The 19,918-nt window shown below is 39.8% G+C and overlaps 2 protein-coding genes across 2 annotated transcripts in view; one reads left to right on the forward strand and one right to left on the reverse strand.

Moving 5' to 3' along the window:
• The window catches only part of nhsb (Nance-Horan syndrome b (congenital cataracts and dental anomalies)), a 51,774-nt gene extending 50,097 nt beyond the window's left edge, over positions 1-1,677 (reverse strand). The window contains 1 exon segment of the mRNA XM_071533625.1: positions 1,398-1,677. Within this exon segment, the coding sequence (XP_071389726.1) occupies positions 1,398-1,677 (280 nt within the window).
• A 5,487-nt stretch (positions 1,678-7,164) lies between these two features.
• On the forward strand, positions 7,165-19,668 carry ace2 (angiotensin I converting enzyme 2). Its single transcript, XM_071533593.1, has 18 exons — positions 7,165-7,353; positions 7,492-7,650; positions 7,868-7,961; positions 8,430-8,573; positions 9,686-9,801; positions 9,954-10,059; positions 10,743-10,840; positions 11,091-11,263; positions 12,483-12,709; positions 13,759-13,903; positions 14,226-14,324; positions 15,482-15,604; positions 16,469-16,647; positions 17,220-17,278; positions 17,491-17,588; positions 17,704-17,820; positions 19,207-19,401; positions 19,530-19,668. Exons 1-18 carry the CDS (start codon positions 7,165-7,167, stop codon positions 19,630-19,632), a joined length of 2,424 nt encoding a protein of 807 aa, XP_071389694.1. The 3' UTR covers positions 19,633-19,668.
• Positions 19,669-19,918: the final 250 nt, after the last annotated feature.

A 19,918-nucleotide genomic window follows, 5' to 3' on the forward strand; every position in this document is an offset into this window, starting at 1 on the left:
ACAGAGTGTTGGGGGCGTTGGTAACAGGCAATTCTGGGAGTCGAGTGAGGACTTCAGTATAGAGATTCAAATGTCTCTCCCTTTCTGCTGGTAATTAGACTAGATGTGCAGCAACAAGCAGAGGCAAAAAAAAAATCTTTGTTTCACACCATTTATTTCTCCAAGACCCTGTAGTCTTGGACATCACAGCCTCATTCATCCTGATTCACAGCCAAAAGAGTAAACAGAGCAATATGAGGCAATCAGACTGTTTTACGTAATGCAGACATAGCCTGCATCACTCTGACACATATGCTGGGGGGAGGGGGGTATTTTGTATGTGTGTGTGTGTGTGTGTGTGTGTGTGTGTGTATGTGTTTGTGTGTTTATGACTGTGTATCAATTCTAAAGAGGGAGTTCACAGTTAGATAAGCCTATAGCTTGAGGCCCTACAATGCTCTATGATTGTCCCAGATTATGAGTAATCTACAGGAATATCACAGCAGTTATATTCAGCCAGCATGATTCCCACTAGACAGAATTGGACTAAAATCACTAAATAGCTGTCTGACATCAGAACCCTTACTGAAGGGACTGAGATGAATGTAGGACATAAATAATATGTAGCTGCTGTGCAGAACGCACTGTTACACTGGACTGCATGTTCTTTTATTGATGCCAGTCAGTCTATTTTCCCTGTGATCCATCCACAGACTTCATAACTGTCGATGATAGTAGACGAATACACTGTAATTTCAGCGATACCAGAATATCTAGTCATGATCCAATTCATATTTACCCTGCAACATGGACATCTGGATTCATTATTGATGCTGTGTTGGTGCCGCTGTGGAAGGGTGGGTTTGGCGCACGGGGAGTCGCCTGTGCAAGCCTCAACACACATCTTTCAACCCCATACCAGACACTCGACACCACATTTCACATTTAAATCCTGAATGACCATTGATTAAGGCGGCTTGGTAGCCCAAAACACCGCCGATGCTTCAGGTGTGCGCTACCCGCAGTAACGAGACTGCGATGCTGAGCCAATGCAGCGGCAACACACGCCCCTCCGTGCTAGCACACCGACTCCTCTCGTCGACGGACACATCCAAGTCTAAACCACCTGGAACCACTGGGACCAAATGAATGAACGGTTACCACATCCTGCGCTGTGGAAATAAATCACCATATAGGCCTACTTAATGGTCAAATGTGCAAATGCATCCGTGTGACACATTTCAATTGGAGATGCGAGCGCGTCCGCGTCCACGGCGGGCGTGCGTGCAGGGTAAAAATAAATCTGAGGTGGGCGCCCTTCTAAACTTGAACGCCCATATGAATGAATAAAAATCACACATTGCTCAGGTGTAAATCACCAGGATTTTTTTTGGACACTCTTGTGATGGGATACTTACGCACTGCCTCCTTTTTAGGGTCTAGGGCACTGGCGGTCTGCTGTATCTGGCCTATTTTGTTCTGGAGGACCCAGACCCGCTGGTTGGTGCTAATGATGTCGTTTTCCAGCTCCTGAAATAAGGAGCAGGCGTGCCGGGCCAGGTCGGACAGCTGTCGCAAGGTCCGGGACAGAACCACGTTACTGATGGCACACAGGTCCTCGAAAAGCAGACCTTCATCATTGGGGATCTGGTGCCTGCACAGAAGCTGCGGCTCCACAATCCTTTTGGCGAATGGCATTTTGCACGCCAGAAATAATAATAACAAGCCAAGTGTAAAATTCCACTCCCTAGAAAAAGGAAAAGGGGGAGAACGGACAGCATCCAAATATATATCCACGAGAAACCGATGGTTCAGGCCGACCGCGCGTTATCCCCGGGCGTCAATCCAAAGTTCCCAGTTTCTCCTTGAGATCCTCCATCCTGCTGCTGGTTTCTGGGATCACTCACGCTCCCTCTCTCTCCCGCTCTCGCCCTCTCTCTCTCTCTCCCTCTCTCTCTCTCGCTCTCTCTCTCTCACACACACACACACATACACACATATGCAGGAGACAGCAAAGCCCAGGTCAGTGGTGTGAGGATGCGTGTTGAGTCTGGGATCATGGGTTGCCTCCGTTCCAGTGTCAAACCTGCCAGAATGAAAAAGGACATCCGGTAAAAACTTTCAAAATAATTAACCCTTATCTGGGCACGTGTGTTGCAACGATTTGATGAGTGATACAAAGAACCAAAGTGGGATTAAAAAAAAAAGAATTTAAAGAGCCCTGCAAAACTACGCAGAGAATACACAAGATAGAGCCCATCATAAAACATATAGGCTACCAGACAACATAGCCTATAGTCTACTAGCCTATATTGGAAAAAAAAATTAAAAAATTTGAAACCATAGCAGTGGCAAGACTGTTGCAAAAGGGCAATTGATATATGGCAGCTCCAGTATCAAAAGTCTGTATAACCCAACATTTTATCGCGCCGACAGTTTTTACGCTTTTATTTTGAAGATCAACCGCTCCACTTCCTGGCTCATTCTGGCTTTTTGTGCTGCGATTGACGCAGCTTGGCTCCGTGGCCTCGGAACAGAGTACAGGTTGAGAGGGCTGAGGGGAAAGACTGAGACAAAACCCGGAGAGGTGGAGATGTGTTTCTGGATCGGGAATGGACATGAAAAAGGAGCCAGTATTTCCTACCTGGTCACCCCAAACTTTTTCCTGTCAAGGGACCCCGACTCTGGCCGACCAAGGACTCCCTGACTTTATTATAAGACATGATTTAGCGCAGAATTGGTAATTTGTCTGCACTGTGGGTGGGGAGGTAACACTGGGGAAAAGAAAGCTATAGTAATTCTTAAACATTCTCTCCTTGTGCTCATTGCTGGTGAATGAAGTAATAGCAAAATTAAAGTATTCCCTTTCTGCGGACACCCTGGAGCCCCTTCGATGACCCCTGGAGGTTCACTTTGGAAAGCACTGGGCTATAGAGTTGACCTTACTGTAGCTGGATGTAGGAGCAATTTGCTCCAAAATGAGATATCCATCATATCCGCCGAAAAAAACATCTAGGCCTACTCTAACAAACGTCTTTAATTAGTTAATACCCTAAGGAATAACCCATACTGAGTTTTACTGATTTCTGACAGAGTTAAACTTACTGTTACTCCTCAAGGTATTAGGTTGCTTGCAAAAAAGGTAAATTCTAAATGATACCATTTATGTATCAATATTTTTTAATATATTGAACCATGAACAACAAGTAGTCGCCCCCCCCCCAAAAAAAAATAAAATAAAATAAAATAAAATAAATAAATAAATAAATAAATAAACAAATAAATAAATAAATAAATAGGATATACAGTGGACTGAAAACCCTCAATTGTAGATTTCTTTTCAGTCTGTTACCCTCACACAAGCCTGTTGTTTAGATTATAGACTAGATAGACTAGACTAGACTGGAATGTAATACAATACAATGTAGTACAGTACAGTATAATGCAATACAATACAATGCAATGCAATACAATACAGTAGAATAGAATCTAACACACAGTTCATTAGATGTAGCTTCTTAGTCAACACTGAGGCTCCAGGTTACACTACATAGAAGCTTTAAGATACTCAGAAAAGGCGACCTATAGCTAGAGCCTATAGCTAACCTGAGTCCATTGAACTGATTTTTCTGGACATTTGTTCATTTTTGCTGAATGTGAGGTTCCAGGATGCTAAGCCTGGCTGTTGTCCGTTTCATTCACAGCGATCAGGCTGTAGCCTCCAGGCTCGGTAGGCTATAGAAATGTCTGCAGTAGACTTGCTGTTCCAGCAAATTTGAGGCACCACAAATTGACAGTAGCCTATCATGGGCCTCACTCGAAGTTACCAAAAGTGAAAAAGTTGTAAAATGTCCCATTTGTACAGCGCACCCAACATTGCACTCTGCAGTTATCATTTACAAAGAAACCAGGAAAATTGAAGATAGCAATTTTAATAGCAATGGACAGAGAATATTGTTTGTTAAATGGTGTGAAATCTTTATGCCTTTATAGTATTTTTCTATAGCTTGACCATTTTGGTGATCATTCCTTCAAATTCTATGAAGTAGGCATTTCAAAGCCTGATGAGAACATCTGTGTGTTGCCAAGGGACATTTTTATCCCCAGTGTCCTGTATGAGAGCTAAGTGATAGACTCCAAGACTCAAGTCCAGATAGAAAAATCAACTGACACTGAGTTCAATGACTGCTGTTGCAAGTCAAGGCCCAATGTAAATGTAGAACAACCATCATGATTAGTACCACTATTAGCCCATTTGAAGTCAGAAATGAGTAAAAATCTTTAATGAATATACTAATACCAGCTGTCTCCATAGGAGGACACTGTTGCACCAAATTCAAAATATTCCCAGGGCCAGAAAATCATGTGACGCCCTGACTTTTAAAAATGATAAATAATTTTTAACAAATCTAGCAAATAAGATATATTGATGTGTTGAAAATGACACATCCTTCATGTTTTCAGCTCTAGCATAGCCACTTAATTTCTTTGTCCTTAAATATGTATTTTCTCTTCCATGCAGTTCATACTGCAGTTCATGAAAAGAAGAACTGAACCAAATCAGACATGAGACATGAAGACACCAGTGATGTCTTCTTGTACCACCTCTGCAAATGGTTATTGCTATTATTGTCATTAATTATTGTCTGGCATCTGATAAAGCATTGTTTGATGTTATCTATAGTATATTCTTATTATTTCCTTTTTGATCATGTTGAAACCATACACACAGCTCCCTGTGTTTTAGTCACATAGTTAAAAAAAAAGTTGCCTGTCTCCTTCCATGTACCTGAACTTATAGAAATCTCACAGGTCTTGACAAACACCCAGTACATTGGCCTGTAGTTGACATAAATAATAAGTCAGTTTCACTATAGATATGAATGCTAGCTAATTAGAGCAGAGATCCAACAGAAACATCTAGTGAATACGAAATATTTCACAATGCAAAATACTGTTATTATAGTAACAGTATAATAACAGTATTATACTGTTAGTATAATAACAGTATTATACTAACGGTAGGTTATTATGATATAATAACTAGGCTTTTTAGCCTTTGTTATGTCTTGTGATACCAGTCACTAGCTTGTAACATCGCCCTCCATCGTTGAGCCGTTGAAAACACAAGTAACTGGGGACAGGAAGTTTTTTTTTTCCAAACCTGGAAAGTGAGCTTTGAAAGCCATAAATCTCAGCACCTGGTGAAGTAATCATTGAGACATTGGTATTGATCAATAACCTTAACAACCCCCTGCAGATATATTGTTGTCATTTTGTGCAATGAGGTAGTAAAAACCACTTGAACTTGAACTTGCAGGAGTAGCTAGTTAGCCACCACACCACTCCCTCCTTTACCCATTTGACCATCCAGAAGAAGACATAGTTTTTTCCATATTCAGTATGTATGTGTGATATGAAGAGAGTGTCCTCTCCTTTATGGGCAGCTTACCAGATTGTAGTAACTTAAATCAGGAAACATATCATTAGGAGAAGAGCATACATTCTTTTTTGTCTTCCTTTCCTTGTTTTCTTGCATTACAGTGTTGGAGGTGAAAATCAGACGGAGGAAAACTGGGATGATTTGTCCAGTAATCATTTCCATTGATAAGGGAGAGAGAGCATGAATAGGTATAGGTATACCTTTGAAACCAAACTGCACCCTTCTGACCTAAACAAATAAATGGCTATTAAGTAATTATCATATAGCACACAGTACATCATACAGTCATACAACTGGGATACAACAGATAAAATAATAAGTCAATTTCCTTGCAGTGAGTATTCCAGAGACAAGCTTATATCATGGATTTTGAAGAAGCTGTCTTTGATTTTTTTTATATCTTAATGACAAATATCACATGTATACATGACTATTACAAAAATTACTGTGGACACAAAACTCAGACCAACTATCTCATGGAGACAAATCATAATCAAAACTTTGCCACTTGCACATCATCGCTAAGCAATATCAGCGTTATTGTATCAAGTAGATGTCTCTGTTGTTTTATGTTCAGCATCATACTGTACACTCTGTACACACACTCATCATCATGAAATTGAAAAAAAGAAAACAAAAACAACTGATAAAAAATATCATTACACAGACTTGTAATGTACCATGTGAATGAGACAAGAAAATAGCAGGAATTAAGAAGCACTATGATAAAAAAAAAAAAAAAAAGGTAAGTACTAATTTATGCTTTTATGGTGTTGCAGTGGATACATTTACCAACAGTTTTGATTCATTGATAAGTTGATGTGTTGATTGATTGATTGACTGATTTGTAGCAAAGATGGAATATTGTATAATCTTTTGGTAATATATTTCAATAATAAACTTTGCCCTCAGCTGATTTTTATCAGCCTTTAGGGCCGAACAGTGCATGACTTGCAGTTTCCTTGGCTGTTCAGAAGGCCACCCAGCACCAGATAAGGAGGTTGGAGGCTCATCTCTCTCTCTATTGTTTCTTGTTTCCTTGGCATTGCTCTCCCCTAAGAGTCATCCTTGCTGAAGAAAACACTTGGAGAAAATGAATAGAAAAAAAGAATATATTGTATGTCGTAATATTTTAGATCCTGTACAGTCAAAGGAAACAAAGTCTTGCTCATCATCCATGTTGTTGGTGTTCCCTATGTAAAGCAGAGTAGTTCTGTCATGTAAAACTGTAAGTAATGATTGATTCAAAAGCATTTGTGTAGAAGAGATAACTAATTCACTGGTTATCCTAGTGCTGTGTACAAAATAGCAGTGTGAGTTCTGATTATTTTAGTTTTTTAGGCCCCCCCCCCAAAAAAAATCATGTGTTGTCATGTTTACAGCAGGTAGGCCAAACAATAAAAGGCTACCAGCTACCGGAGAGATCAAAAGACCCACGACACACGTGCACACACAGAAACATGAATAGGATTACCGTAAGTCTCAAAAGAGTTTATTATGTCTATTTTGAGACAGATAATGTTGCAAAGATAAAAAAATATGAATTCCCCCTCTATGTGAAGACATGGCCCAGTGACGTATACCCCTCAAACATCCTATCTGTGAATGAAAACTCAGATACACCCTCAATTATGGCACTGTCCAAAGGCCAAGGCAGCACAGAGGGTTACTGGTGCTGTATAATAGCATACAGTGCCCTTCCCTTCTCAGTGTGTGTGTGTGGATGGAGCTGAAGCAGTAAGATGTCCGTTAGGATACTTGTAGCGGTCTTGGCTCTGGCCTGCGGGGTGTCCGCTCAGTCGGACCTGGAGAACAGGGCGAGAGCGTTCCTGCAGGCGTTCGATGAGCAGGCCACTGACCTCATGTACCAGTACTCACTGGCATCATGGGCCTACAACACCAACATCAGCAAGGAGAACTCAGACAAGCTGGTAAGTGTTCGGAGACCATCCTAATGCTGCCCAACAACACTGATCATGTACTTAGATGGATACTTTGCGAAGTGAAACAAAAAAGTAATGGTGCAAGTTATGGATGATTTGATGAGTCTGTTTTCATTTCATCCCCAGTCGGAGCAGGGGGTGATCTGGGGCAGCTTCTACAACAAGATGTCAGAAGAGTCCCAGGCCTTTCCCATTGACCAGATCAGTGATCAAGAAATCAAACTGCAGCTCATCTCCCTGCAAGACAAAGGCTCTGGAGCCCTATCCCAGGATAAAGCTGCACATGTAAGACAGCTGCTCCTCACTGAATTTCATTCTGTTTTGATGAGTAATCCATTCACTTTCAATTAGTCTGTAATATGTGTGTATAGTAGGCCTATGTGTGTGTGTCTGCTTGTTTTAGTTTAATTCTAAAATTGTCATTGTCTATTACTATTGTTGTCACTGTTGTCACTATTGTTATCAATTAAAATAAAATGTTAACTTTTTTATCTGCTTCTAGTTGAGCAAGATCATGAGTGAGATGAGTACAATCTACAGCACAGCGACAGTGTGTCTGATAGACGACCCCTTGAACTGCCAGACTTTGGAGCCAGGTACACACTGTTAATAAGGCAGGGTTATGGCAACGTGACCGCCTGTCACTGTGGGCCAAAGTCAGATACAGCAGTTTATAATTAACACGGCCATTGAGAAAAAGACAAAGTTGTTGAGCAGAGGGGTTACTATAAAAATGGCTAACAAGATATTAGAATCCATGGAAACAATAAGGTGCACACTCTCTCTATTCAAAACTGTCTTTTTATTAGAGTTCCACATTAAAGGCATTAAACATTATGAAAGACAGTTTTGAATAGAGAATGTCGCATCTAATATTTTCCATGGATTGCCTCTATTTTTAAGGCAGCACCTCTACTCTAAACCTTTGAACTTTCTCCTTGAAGCTTAACAAGATATTGTATACATCTCAGATAACCTTTTTTCAGTTTTGATGAATAAAATAAACATTTACTTGAGATCATTATCCTTTGTAACTTGCGTATGTCCCTTGTTTTGCTGCGCAGGCCTAGAACATGTCATGGCCATCAGCCAAAACTACTCCGAGCGTCTGCATGTGTGGGAGGGCTGGAGGAGAGAGGTGGGGAAGAGCATGAGGCCGCTGTACGAGGACTACGTCGATCTGAAGAATGAAGCATCCCAGCTCAACGGTAATAGATCTCAAATAAAATGTGCCATTTGCTGTAATAGTGTTATTAGAGTAATCTTGTTGTAGTGCGGTGTAATAGTGCTAAAGGGTTTTGTTACTAAATGAATCACAGAAAAGCCATATAGCTGATGAACTCATTGTGGATGCTGTTGTTAATGCTGAATGAAAATATACTGTAGCTTAAACGATGGCTACAGTATATTTCCACAGATTCCAGTGGCACACATTGCCCTCTATACGCTCCTAGTTCGAAGCTTATCAGGGAAATGTGTGGAGATAAGCTGTAAAGTTGGCTAGATTTCACATCAGTAAAGATAGTGTCTGATAGGACGCAGGAACAACACACAGCTGATAGACAGTAACCATAAATGACAGGTCCTCCGGACACAAGAGCTTCCTGGCACAGGATAAACAATCAGCTGATATGCAAGTAGCAGCACTAACTGTTTAGTTTCCACTGTAACCCAGCATGGGGTTCACTTCTGCCATAACACTGATAACGCATATAATACTAGTGGCGCACCAACCTATGGCACCAACCTATATATCCCCAGGTGATGGATAGCCAAACTTTCAACTTTCCCAGAATAGTAGTATAATAATAGTATACTATGATACAGACAATTTTCACTAAGTCAAACACTTTATTTGGATAGTCCAACATTGATACTCAATTAACTATCAGTTGACACAAAGTAGATATTCAACAAAGTGTCACTTGCTGATTTGCTGCATCTTTACACATTATTTAACTCTAACACTGACCTTAGCATAACCCCACCTCTAAAATTAACACTAATCCAGACACTGAATATCTATAGAATAACTTTCACACAATTATCGTGTCACCTGAAGCTCAGTAGACTTTCTAGTGACACATTACAGTTATTTGATAGTAAGATGAGTATCAACATACTATCCAAATACACTGTGGCCATCAAATCTCTCTCTCTCATTCTCTCTCTCTCTCTCTCTCTCTCTCTCTCTCTCTCTCTGTCTCTCTCTGTCTGTCTCTCTCGCTCTCTCTCTCTCTCTCTCTCTCTTTCACACACACACACACACACACACACACACACACACAAACACACACACATACAACACACACACATACAGGTTTTGCGGACTATGGAGCATACTGGAGATACAACTATGAGACCATTGAGGAGGACAGTCGGTACAAGTACTCCAGAGATCAGCTAATGGACGATGTTCGTTCCATATACAAACAAGTATGTTAACATCCACTCATTTCAATGGATTTGGTTCTATACTCTGTTCCAGAGCTTCTCAAAGTCTAATATGGTGTTAATCAGAGTGAGCATGTGTAATGTGTTATTGATTGTAGAAAGTGATTAATTACAGTAATGTTTTGTTCTCACAGATCCTGCCCCTATACAAGGAGCTGCATGCCTATGTGAGAGCCAGGCTAATGGAGGTCTACCCCGGGCACATTGATTCACAAGGACCCCTGCCGGCTCACTTGCTGGGTATGTATGTCAAGAAACTAGTTTGGAACCATGTTTTGTGACGTGTAGCCCTGTCTGAGGCATCAAAGTCTAAATATCAGCCCTGCTGTTCCAACAAATTAGTGTTTTGATAGTGGTTTGGGTGTCTTTGACTGACATCAGGGCCAGATCTCATCAAAGTCAAAGATATGCCCGTAAACATCAAAATCATTACAAATTACAAACACTCATTCGAAAAATATATCAAAGCAATACATAAAACACCAAAGGCAAGAAATATAGTAAATTAAAATATGTTTATTTTGTATTATCTTCCAAACATTCATGCTATGTTTTAAGGCCCAATCCAGAACTGGAGTATGGCTCCCTCTTCTGTTAGGGTCGCTTCACTGCTGCTTTGTTTATGTTTTGATTAATTGGATTAAAGGGCACTCAAAATGATTCAAGGGACCGTTAAAATGTGCTTTAAATGTATATTTTGCCGTGAATGGGTTTGTTTGAATTGGTCGCAAATATCAGTGCAAAATGGACCAATATTTAGAGTTTTGGTGAAGAGATTGGCCAGCCATCGGGAATAAATACCTTATTCTCCTTCGATAGAATTGCACTTACTTATACTTCACTAAGGTCTCCTGTGAGAGGGACGTGAATGTCTGTTCAAAGTGAAATGATAAAGTATCTCAACTTTTGTGTTGATTCTTCAGGTGACATGTGGGGAAGATTCTGGACCAACCTGTACCCTCTCTCCATCCCCTACCCCGAAAAAACAGATATTGATGTCAGCAAAACTATGGTAGAACAGGTACGGTTCAATTGAGCCAACCACAATATTTATGCTGCTTGCACATTGGACCAAGGCATAATGAATGAAACAAATAAAAAAACAAATAAAAAACATCTCCAAATGTGATGAATAAAGTATACAATAGCTTGTATAAAATGACCACAAATGTATTTGTAAGTAGTTAGCCTTTAAAGGAAACTAGAAGAAAAAACTTTAAAATCCACTGTTTGAATTGAAATGAACTGCAAAATGTCCGGTTGGATTTTAGGGCTGGAGTGAGCGTCGACTGTTCGAAGAAGCAGAGGTATTCTTCATGTCTGTGGGCCTGTACAAGATGTTTGATAACTTCTGGAATGACTCCATGCTGGTGAAGCCTGAGGATGGTTGCAAGGTGGTCTGTCACCCCACAGCCTGGGACATGGGAAACAGAGAGGACTTTAGGTAGTATAAATGCACAGACACACACACACACACACACACACACACACGTCCATGGGGAAATATGAATGCTACAGATTCAAATAGAAAATTTGGTGACACAGCTCAGCACTCATGGATTCGGCAGGCGTTGCCCTGACTGACAGAAGTACCAGACACAGAACAAAATCTTGTTCTTTTTTGATAGTCCTGCAGTTGTAGTTTGTAGGACACTTACAATAAGCTTGTGGTGTTTTGTGTTTGACAGACTGGTATTTGTTACAACATTATTCGATTTCTAAATTGGAATAAAAAGTACACCCAATGTCTGATAGACAGCTTCTCCCCAACATCCTCTGATCAGTTTGCACAGGTATCAGTAAAGTGCTCATATTCCTAATTATAGAGTTAACTTATGGTGACATTTGACTGGGGCATTTTTTTAACAATCTTAATGTCCATGAAAGATCAGGTTAACAAACATGACCAAACCGTGCAGAGTGACATGTTGAAACTAAAATAACTCTTATTCTTATTTTTACTGTTTTTGTGTGAGATGATATCACATCAGCTCAGATAAAGGGGATACATGTGAGTTTTTTTCCGTTACGATTTGATGATGGTAATCTCACTCTAGATCAGTACATGAGAGCTGTAAATATCAACTCGTTGGAACAATGATGTTGATTAGTCTCTGAGTCACTCTCTCCTAGTCATAAAGATAACAAAAGTGTGCATGTTATTAGCCATTAATCCATATACATTTGCCACAGAACTGACTGTTGTGGAGTTTCTGAGAGGGAAGAGTGACAATGTTTACCCAACTGCACTTGTCAAAAAATTAAACCATTTCCAAATACTATAACCATTCACATCAGGTTTGATGGCAACCCAAATCCCAATCTCCGCACACCTCAAATTCCCATTTTATACTACTGTGTTTATCATCAAGCTTAATTAATATCCTGTAGTTATACAGCTTCTTAGAAAAGGTTGGTTGATAGTTTATTGCCCAAAACGTATTCATAGTGAAGCCATGTTAGCTGACCTGTCTCAATAGATCAGCACTTAATTGTTTCCTTTGAACTTGGGCCTTCGCGTGTGTCATATTTGAATCATCTGAACCGCGTTATTGTATTGGCTGTCTATTTTATCTGCACAGTATATCTGATTAGGAAACATGCCATATCTGTATCACACAATATATCCGCTGACATTTTCTCTTCTCCTGTGATGTCCTCAGGATCAAAATGTGCACCAAGGTCAACATGGATGACTTTCTGACGGTGCACCATGAGATGGGTCACAACCAGTACCAGATGGCTTACCGCAACCTGTCCTACCTCCTGAGGGACGGGGCAAACGAGGGTTTCCACGAGGCCGTTGGAGAAATCATGTCCCTGTCTGCAGCCACACCCAAACACCTGCAGGCCCTGGGGCTCCTACCTGATAACTTCACTAACGATAAAGGTACTGCTGATGTAGATACCGTAAACCTGAACACCAAACCCAAGAAAACACAATAAACAGGCCTGCATCAATATATATATATATATATATATATATATATATACACACTACTAGTCAAAAGTTTGGACAAGTTTCTATATTTTTACTATTTTCCACATTTTAGAATAATAGTAAAGACATCAACACTATGAAATAACACAAATGTAATTATGCAGTGACCAAAAAATGTTAAACAAATCAGAACTATCTTATATTTTAGATTCTTTAAAGTAGCCGCCCTTTGCCTTGATGGAAAGGCAAAGGCTTTGGAAAGAAATTCATTCATAGGCATCAACTTCAATATTTATATTTGTCTAAATGGCTTTAAGATAACAGAAACATATATTCAATCAGGTGTCTCCAAACTTTTGACTGGTAGTGTGTATATAAAGACTTGAAGACACCAGAGTGGGTGTGAGTAATGCATCAGCTCGACTGCCTTTTGACAGCACCCAGGACAAAGGTAGCTGCAGCACCACTAGGGTCACCTGGGTAGACTTTGTCACCCCCGTACTCACCTGTGTACTTACAGTATACTCAGATAATAGAGCACAGCATGACCTTGGGCCCTCTGCCAGCTGTTATACACCTGACTGGACTCTGTCATTCGAAGACAGTGTCTGAGGAAGGTGTGATAAATAGCTTATCATTATTTTAATCTCTCTCATTGTTGTATTGTTGTTAAGCTATCTCACTATTGCAGAGCAGTCTTATAAAACTACATGGCAGAAACAGAACTTCTTGAGTAAGCTCACTTACATGTTCCAAAAAAGTATAATATTCTACTATATAAAATGCAGTTTTAACATCCTCTCTAGACAGGGTTCAGCAATGTGTACTTCTAAAATGATGTTTTAACAATTTGACTAAATATGCTAGTTTTACATTAGCTGTATTGTCATGTAAAATTGAAGTATCTGAAATTGACCCCTTCAGACAAGCTTCTAAACCTTTTCATTCTTTACATGTTGTCATCATTAATTGTGTCTTTTGCCTTGCCCTGAGTGCAGAAACAGAGATCAACTTCTTGCTGAAGCAGGCCCTGACCATTGTGGCTACACTGCCCTTCACCTACATGCTGGAGGAATGGAGGTGGCAAGTCTTCGAAGGAAACATCACCAAGGACCAGTGGATGCAGCGCTGGTGGGAGATGAAGTAAGTAAAGAGTTTGCGTCAGTATGAAGAATTTGTAAAGATATGCAGACTGTGAAAATGTGTAGGAATGAGTGTGGGAATGTTTGGTGGGTGTGGCTGATCTTCTGAGTAAACTGTACAGATAAAAATATGTTGATGTCTAATATCACAGAAATTTCATATGTAAAGAAACATGACATCAACAGTAGAAATACTGCATTCAAGAGGAATTTCAGGTATTTTTTCCCCTGTAACCTCAGCAGCTGCCTCGCTGCAGGCCTGTGATCACAGCATCAGCCTATAGATGCCAGTGTTGACTTGTAACTCTCCTTTGCCTCATCAGGAGGGAGCTGGTCGGGGTGGTGGAGCCAGTGCCAAGAGATGAGACCTACTGTGACCCTCCTGCTCTGTTCCACGTATCTGGAGACTACTCTTTCATCAGGTAGCCCTCTCATAGTCTGGGGAGTTAAAGCATGACCCTATTTTCCCATCATTTTGTATCTTGATAGATTCTTCACTATAGAGCTATTTACATCTTGCCTGGGTGCTGCTCTTCAGTACAGCCCTATTGGGCCAAAAAATCAACCCCAAAAGCAGGCAAAGCATGTCTTTTCAGCATATTGATGCTCACTCTGTAATGAGACTTGTATATATTGATTTTTCCAGTTTTTAGTTTATCCATGACCTGACAACTTTTACTATTTATTTTGCACTACTTTACACAGTGGTGCATGTACTTATTATTAGTAGCATTTTTATTTTAACTTTTATTTTACCAGGTTGTCTCATTGAGATGCAATCTCTTTTTCATGAGAGACCTGGTCCAAGAAACGTCAGTGTCAGCAGCAATGTTACATGTCACAATACATACAAAATAAATAAATAAAATTAGACACAAATATGCAAAAAATAAACAAGAAGTGCTGAAGCAATGGCTAAGGTAGCATCAAAACTGTACAAGAAAGGCATGGCTTTGGCTAATTTTCATTTACATCTTTTTACCAACATGTCTCCTCACAGAGTGAACAATCAATGTGTTGAAAAAGACTACCATGGGTATATAAGGCTGTACTGGAGAGCCGCACACCTTGGCAAGCTAGATATAAGCTCTATATGAAGTCATTGAAGAGATTTTGGGGTAACACTTTACAATAAGGGTCACTAAGTTAAGGGTTAGTTAATGCTTAATGGTGTTCATGTTGTGATTTAATAGTTTATAAAGATGACAATTAAATAATGTATAAATTAATACCTTAGTTAACATGAACACCATTAGTAAATGATTACCAGACACATTAGTTAACTGTTAATTAAGGGTTAGTTAATGCTTATTAAGCATTAACTAACCCTTAACTTAGTGACCCTTATTGTAAAGTGTTACCAATTCTGGTATGATGAGAAACAATCCAGGCCAAAAATGGCAGAGTTCTGCTTTAAGACCACAACAATTAAAGACATGACCTATGTGTGCGTGTGTGTGTGTGTGTGTCTTCCTGTGTGTGTGTGTGTGTGTGTGTGTGTGTGTGTGTGTGTGTGTGATTATTTTTGTTCTTGTGTTGTGTGTGTGTGTGTGTGCACGCATGGATGTGTGAAAAACAGGTACTTCACAAGAACCATCTACCAGTTCCAGTTCCAGCAAGCGCTTTGCAACGTGGCTGGCCATACAGAGGCCTTGTTCAAGTGTGACATCACTGGCTCTAAAGAAGCAGGAGCCAAGCTGAGGTATGGATGACTTCCTCTCTGCTTTGATGGCCAACACAGAATCAGATGTAGTTCATTGATTTTAGGATATCCCTGTGGTATACATTTTCTATTTTTTAAAGGATATGTTTGGCAATTTTGAACCTACATATAATTTGTCTGTTAAATCTCTGTAGTAGTAGTTGGACGCACAGAGAATATTGGCTCCAGAATCAGCTGTTGCTTGAAACAGTGAGCTCCCGTTGTTAGTAAGTAAATGAAAAAGTTGCAAAGTACATCAATTAAAATAAGCTTTGATTTCATGACACAGTTCCGCCATTACGCACACTTTCACTAATCAGGAAATCACAGAACCATTTTTCTCTGCCGCAGCAAAGACTGCTGTGGGATGAAAGTGTGTTACTGGCGGCGTGATCTAGTTTTGCGGACAGTCAGTTCAGATTGTAAACAGTTGCACATGGAGCCGGGTAGAGTTTGGTAGAAGACTATCCACTGAGTGTAAATGGTGCGGTGCTGCTGCTTTCCAGGCTGAGAATATAAATACGTCGGTTGGTCACCATATCGTTTTCACAGACTGTTTTTTTGGAGATATTTTGACAAACCCCATTTGGACCTATTGTTAGCAGCAAGAGGCTAGCAATGGGATCCCATTGCTATCCCATTGCTATTGAGTCAGCTGTCGGTTGAAACGCCAAGCTCGAGCTCATCGTTTCAACCGACAGCTGACTCAGGAGCCAATATTTTCTGTGGGTCCAAATACTAAGAGACAAATAATATATAGTAGGTTCAAATTCACCAAACTTATCCTTTAATCAAAAGAGAAGTTGCCTTATCTAATGTTTTTCCATGTCTACTTTAAATCATCAATGTATCATTTTCTTTTAGGAACATGCTAGAGCTGGGAAGGTCCAAATCCTGGACCAGGGCTTTGGAGATGGTATCCAGCGATGTTAAGATGGATGCTGGCCCACTGCTGGACTATTTTAAAGACCTCTATGAGTGGCTGGTGGAAGAGAACAAGAAAAATGGCAGGGCAGTAGGTTGGGAGAAAACAATAGATCCATGTGAGTACAAAAGTCATTCAAACTGAAGGTTGATCAGCAAAATACAATCACTAATACAAACTCAATCGCACACTATGCTTTTTCACCTACACTGTTTTATAGTAGCCTGATGTAATGGCTTCATACTGATCAATTTAGCTTTCTTTTCGCCCCCCTCTGTTCCCTGTACAACAACTTTGTCAGTGTTAACTTAACTGAGAGGGTAAAAATCAACCTATACCCATGTTTATATCAGTCCACACCCATCATAGTTCATTTAACACTTTTAGATAGTTTTGAACAGCCGCCCCATGCAGAGCCATGTCACCTCTATGAGTGGACAAACAACTCTCCAATCAACACTTGTTAACTTAAAATAACTGCTGAAGAAATATCAACATTTATTAACACTGGAATATTTGCTGTGTCACTTGGCTTTATAGAAGAGCACCGAAGTTCAAATGTTTCCCAGATGACTTTTTTGGGGAACTAGAAAAACCACCGACTTAAAGATATTTGCGTAATCAGCACAATACAAAGCTTGAAAAGCACGGAGAGAAGATGACTAAATTGTCTATTTTATGTATTTACAGATTCAGAATATGCCATCAAAGTGAGGCTTAGTTTGAAGGCTGCCATGGGCAATGAAGCTGTGAGTATTATTGAGCTATTAGTCCATTATAACAATTAAATTGGTTTAATTTGTATCGCAATCATTTATATAGCACAATGTCATGGTTACCATGCTGTAATTGTTCTCAATGTGGCAAAATGTGAAGAGAACATGGCAGCCATCTTACAGCTTTGAAGTAAACTGCATTCTACTGTATGTGATATCATGGCATTAACTCAAATGTGTTTCAGTATTCCTGGAATGCCAACGAGCTGTACCTGTTCAAGACCACCATTGCGTATGCTATGAGGCAGTACTACAACCAAAAGAACATGACAGTTGCCTTCACGTCAGTATCAACTCACTACTGGACTAAAGATGTAACAGATATCCCATGCCTTGTTTTCTCTTCCTTCTTTTTTTGCCACATTAGTTTGAGAGCTCTTCTCTGTTTGCACTTCCAGATCAGAGAACGTTCTTACTTATAACGAGACTCCCAGGATCTCCTTCTATATCCTGGTTACAGACCCAGCAAGTCCTTCCATCTTCATCCCAAAGGAGGAGGTGGAGGCTGCCATACGGTAAGGACAGAGCTGCATTAACCACACAAATGTGTTTCAACGGCATATATCCCAAAACAGATAGATAAAAACACCAAGCACAGTATTGGTATTGCTATTGCTATTGCTATTGCTATCGCTCAGAAATTCACAGCAGCCTTAGTAACCCTGGGGCCGGATTGACCAATGTGTTCTTAAGATAGATCTTAAGAAATGACATAAGAGGAAATTTTAGGAAGTTCTTTAGAAGTGCAATTTCTCAATATTTTCTTTTCTTTCTTTGTAACAGTCTCGTTTCTTACGAATTTCTTTACTTTTCCTACTTAAGAACTTCTCAAAATAGGGCCTGAATTAAATATGGTTCATGAACTTTAGGCTTACTACCATTGAGGCTAGGAGGCAACCCAGTGTGCTTCCATCTACAAAACAATTGGGGAAAAACCTTTTTTAGGGCAACTACATCTGATGAAGTATATGAAAAGATTTAAACATTGGTTGCTGTTGGTAACTGTAAATTTGCTATCTTATTTTCAATAAAGATGAGACAGCGGCCTACTTGGCCATACACCAAATAAACCTTTACAATAACTGTTAATCTTAATGTTTGGTGTAGGGGAAACTATGAAGACTTTGAAGTATAACCTACTTGTCTAAAATGTGTTTAAATGTATGAAATTAGAGGCTTACAGGTGAAGGGTTGTCTTAAAGTTAAGAAAAAAATCAAGAACAAATTTAAGAACTTTCATTTCAAGAATACCATTTATTTGTGCTTTTTTTTTCTTAGGAAGAAACCTAAGAAGAAAGTTAAGAAAATTTATAAGAACTGTTTTTGAGACTATGATTTTTTCATTTTTTGTGAATCCGGCCCCAGGCTAGTTCATTTCAGTTTGTTTTGATTAATAATTGGTTTTATCTGTTATACAGAATAGAATAGAATAGAATAGAATAGAATAGAACTTTATTGCCCAGCCAAAGCAGGAAAGTTGTCCTCACCAAGCACATCCATGTACATCACTTCAATAAAACAAATCACATCACATCAAAAACATCACATCTTACTATTACTTCTAACATAACATATAAGCTATTTGGTGGACGCTTTTACCCAAAACACCTCTGTCTTCATGCAGCTGAACATATTTAAATTCAGGTCTCCCTAACATGTGCTTGTCACCAAAATGGCATCCAGTTTGGCCACAGGAAATATTTAGACTACAAGGCTTCAGGCTTCCTCATGTCTTTTGTCTTTTGTGTCTTTGTTGTATAAAATACTAATTGAAAAAAAAGACTACAAGGCTTCAGGCAGAACTGCTTTCTGTAATAATTAACTCCATTTGACCCTTGATAAATGAGTGTGATCATACTCTACAGTTAGCGATAATAAATCCATTTTGATATTGAACCCAGATTATCTCGTGGCCGAATCAACGATGCCTTACGGTTGGATGACAAGACGCTGGAGTTCGAGGGTATCCTAGCAACGCTGGCCCCGCCCGTGGAGCAGCCGGTGCCAGTGTGGCTGGTGGTGTTTGGGGTGGTCATGGGAATCGTAGTACTAACGGGCCTCTACCTCGTCATCTCTGGCCTCAGAGACCGCAAGAAGTGAGTTTGCGCTCACACAATCATAGACCTGACACACACACACTCAGACTGACACCCACTGCCACACATTTTAGAGTAATCACCTGCATGAACCTGAGACATGTTCTGTATTTCTTGTGTGTTTGTAGAAAACCTGAAATGACAAGCGTGGAAAACCCCTATGACACGCACATAGAGGGTGTGACCAATAAAGCCTTTGAGAATTGCGAGGATGAACAAACTGGACTCTGAGTCCACTGCTGTATCTAAAGGACAGAGGGAAGATGTCCTCAACTCTACTTAAGTCTACCTATGTACAGTGTTCTGATATTTAACAATGTTTAAGAATGGGAACTTAGTGGAACTTCTTTCTGCAATGAGGTCTTTTATTCTTTCACCAGAGCTGCAGCCTCTTACCAAACAATTTAGATTTAAGTGTGCATTGTGTTTATGTGTGAAAGTTTCAGTATGTTGTTGAGTGTTTTGACCCTTGCAGAAAGTAACACTGTATAATGAATAGGTCCTATTAGAAAGTACA

Source organism: Centroberyx affinis, unplaced genomic scaffold (genome assembly GCF_046629955.1).
Source record: "Centroberyx affinis isolate AG114_WGS23_722 - 3 ecotype Tasmania unplaced genomic scaffold, CSIRO-AGI_Caff_v1 ptg002385l_1, whole genome shotgun sequence".
Taxonomy (NCBI): Eukaryota; Metazoa; Chordata; class Actinopteri; order Beryciformes; family Berycidae; genus Centroberyx; species Centroberyx affinis.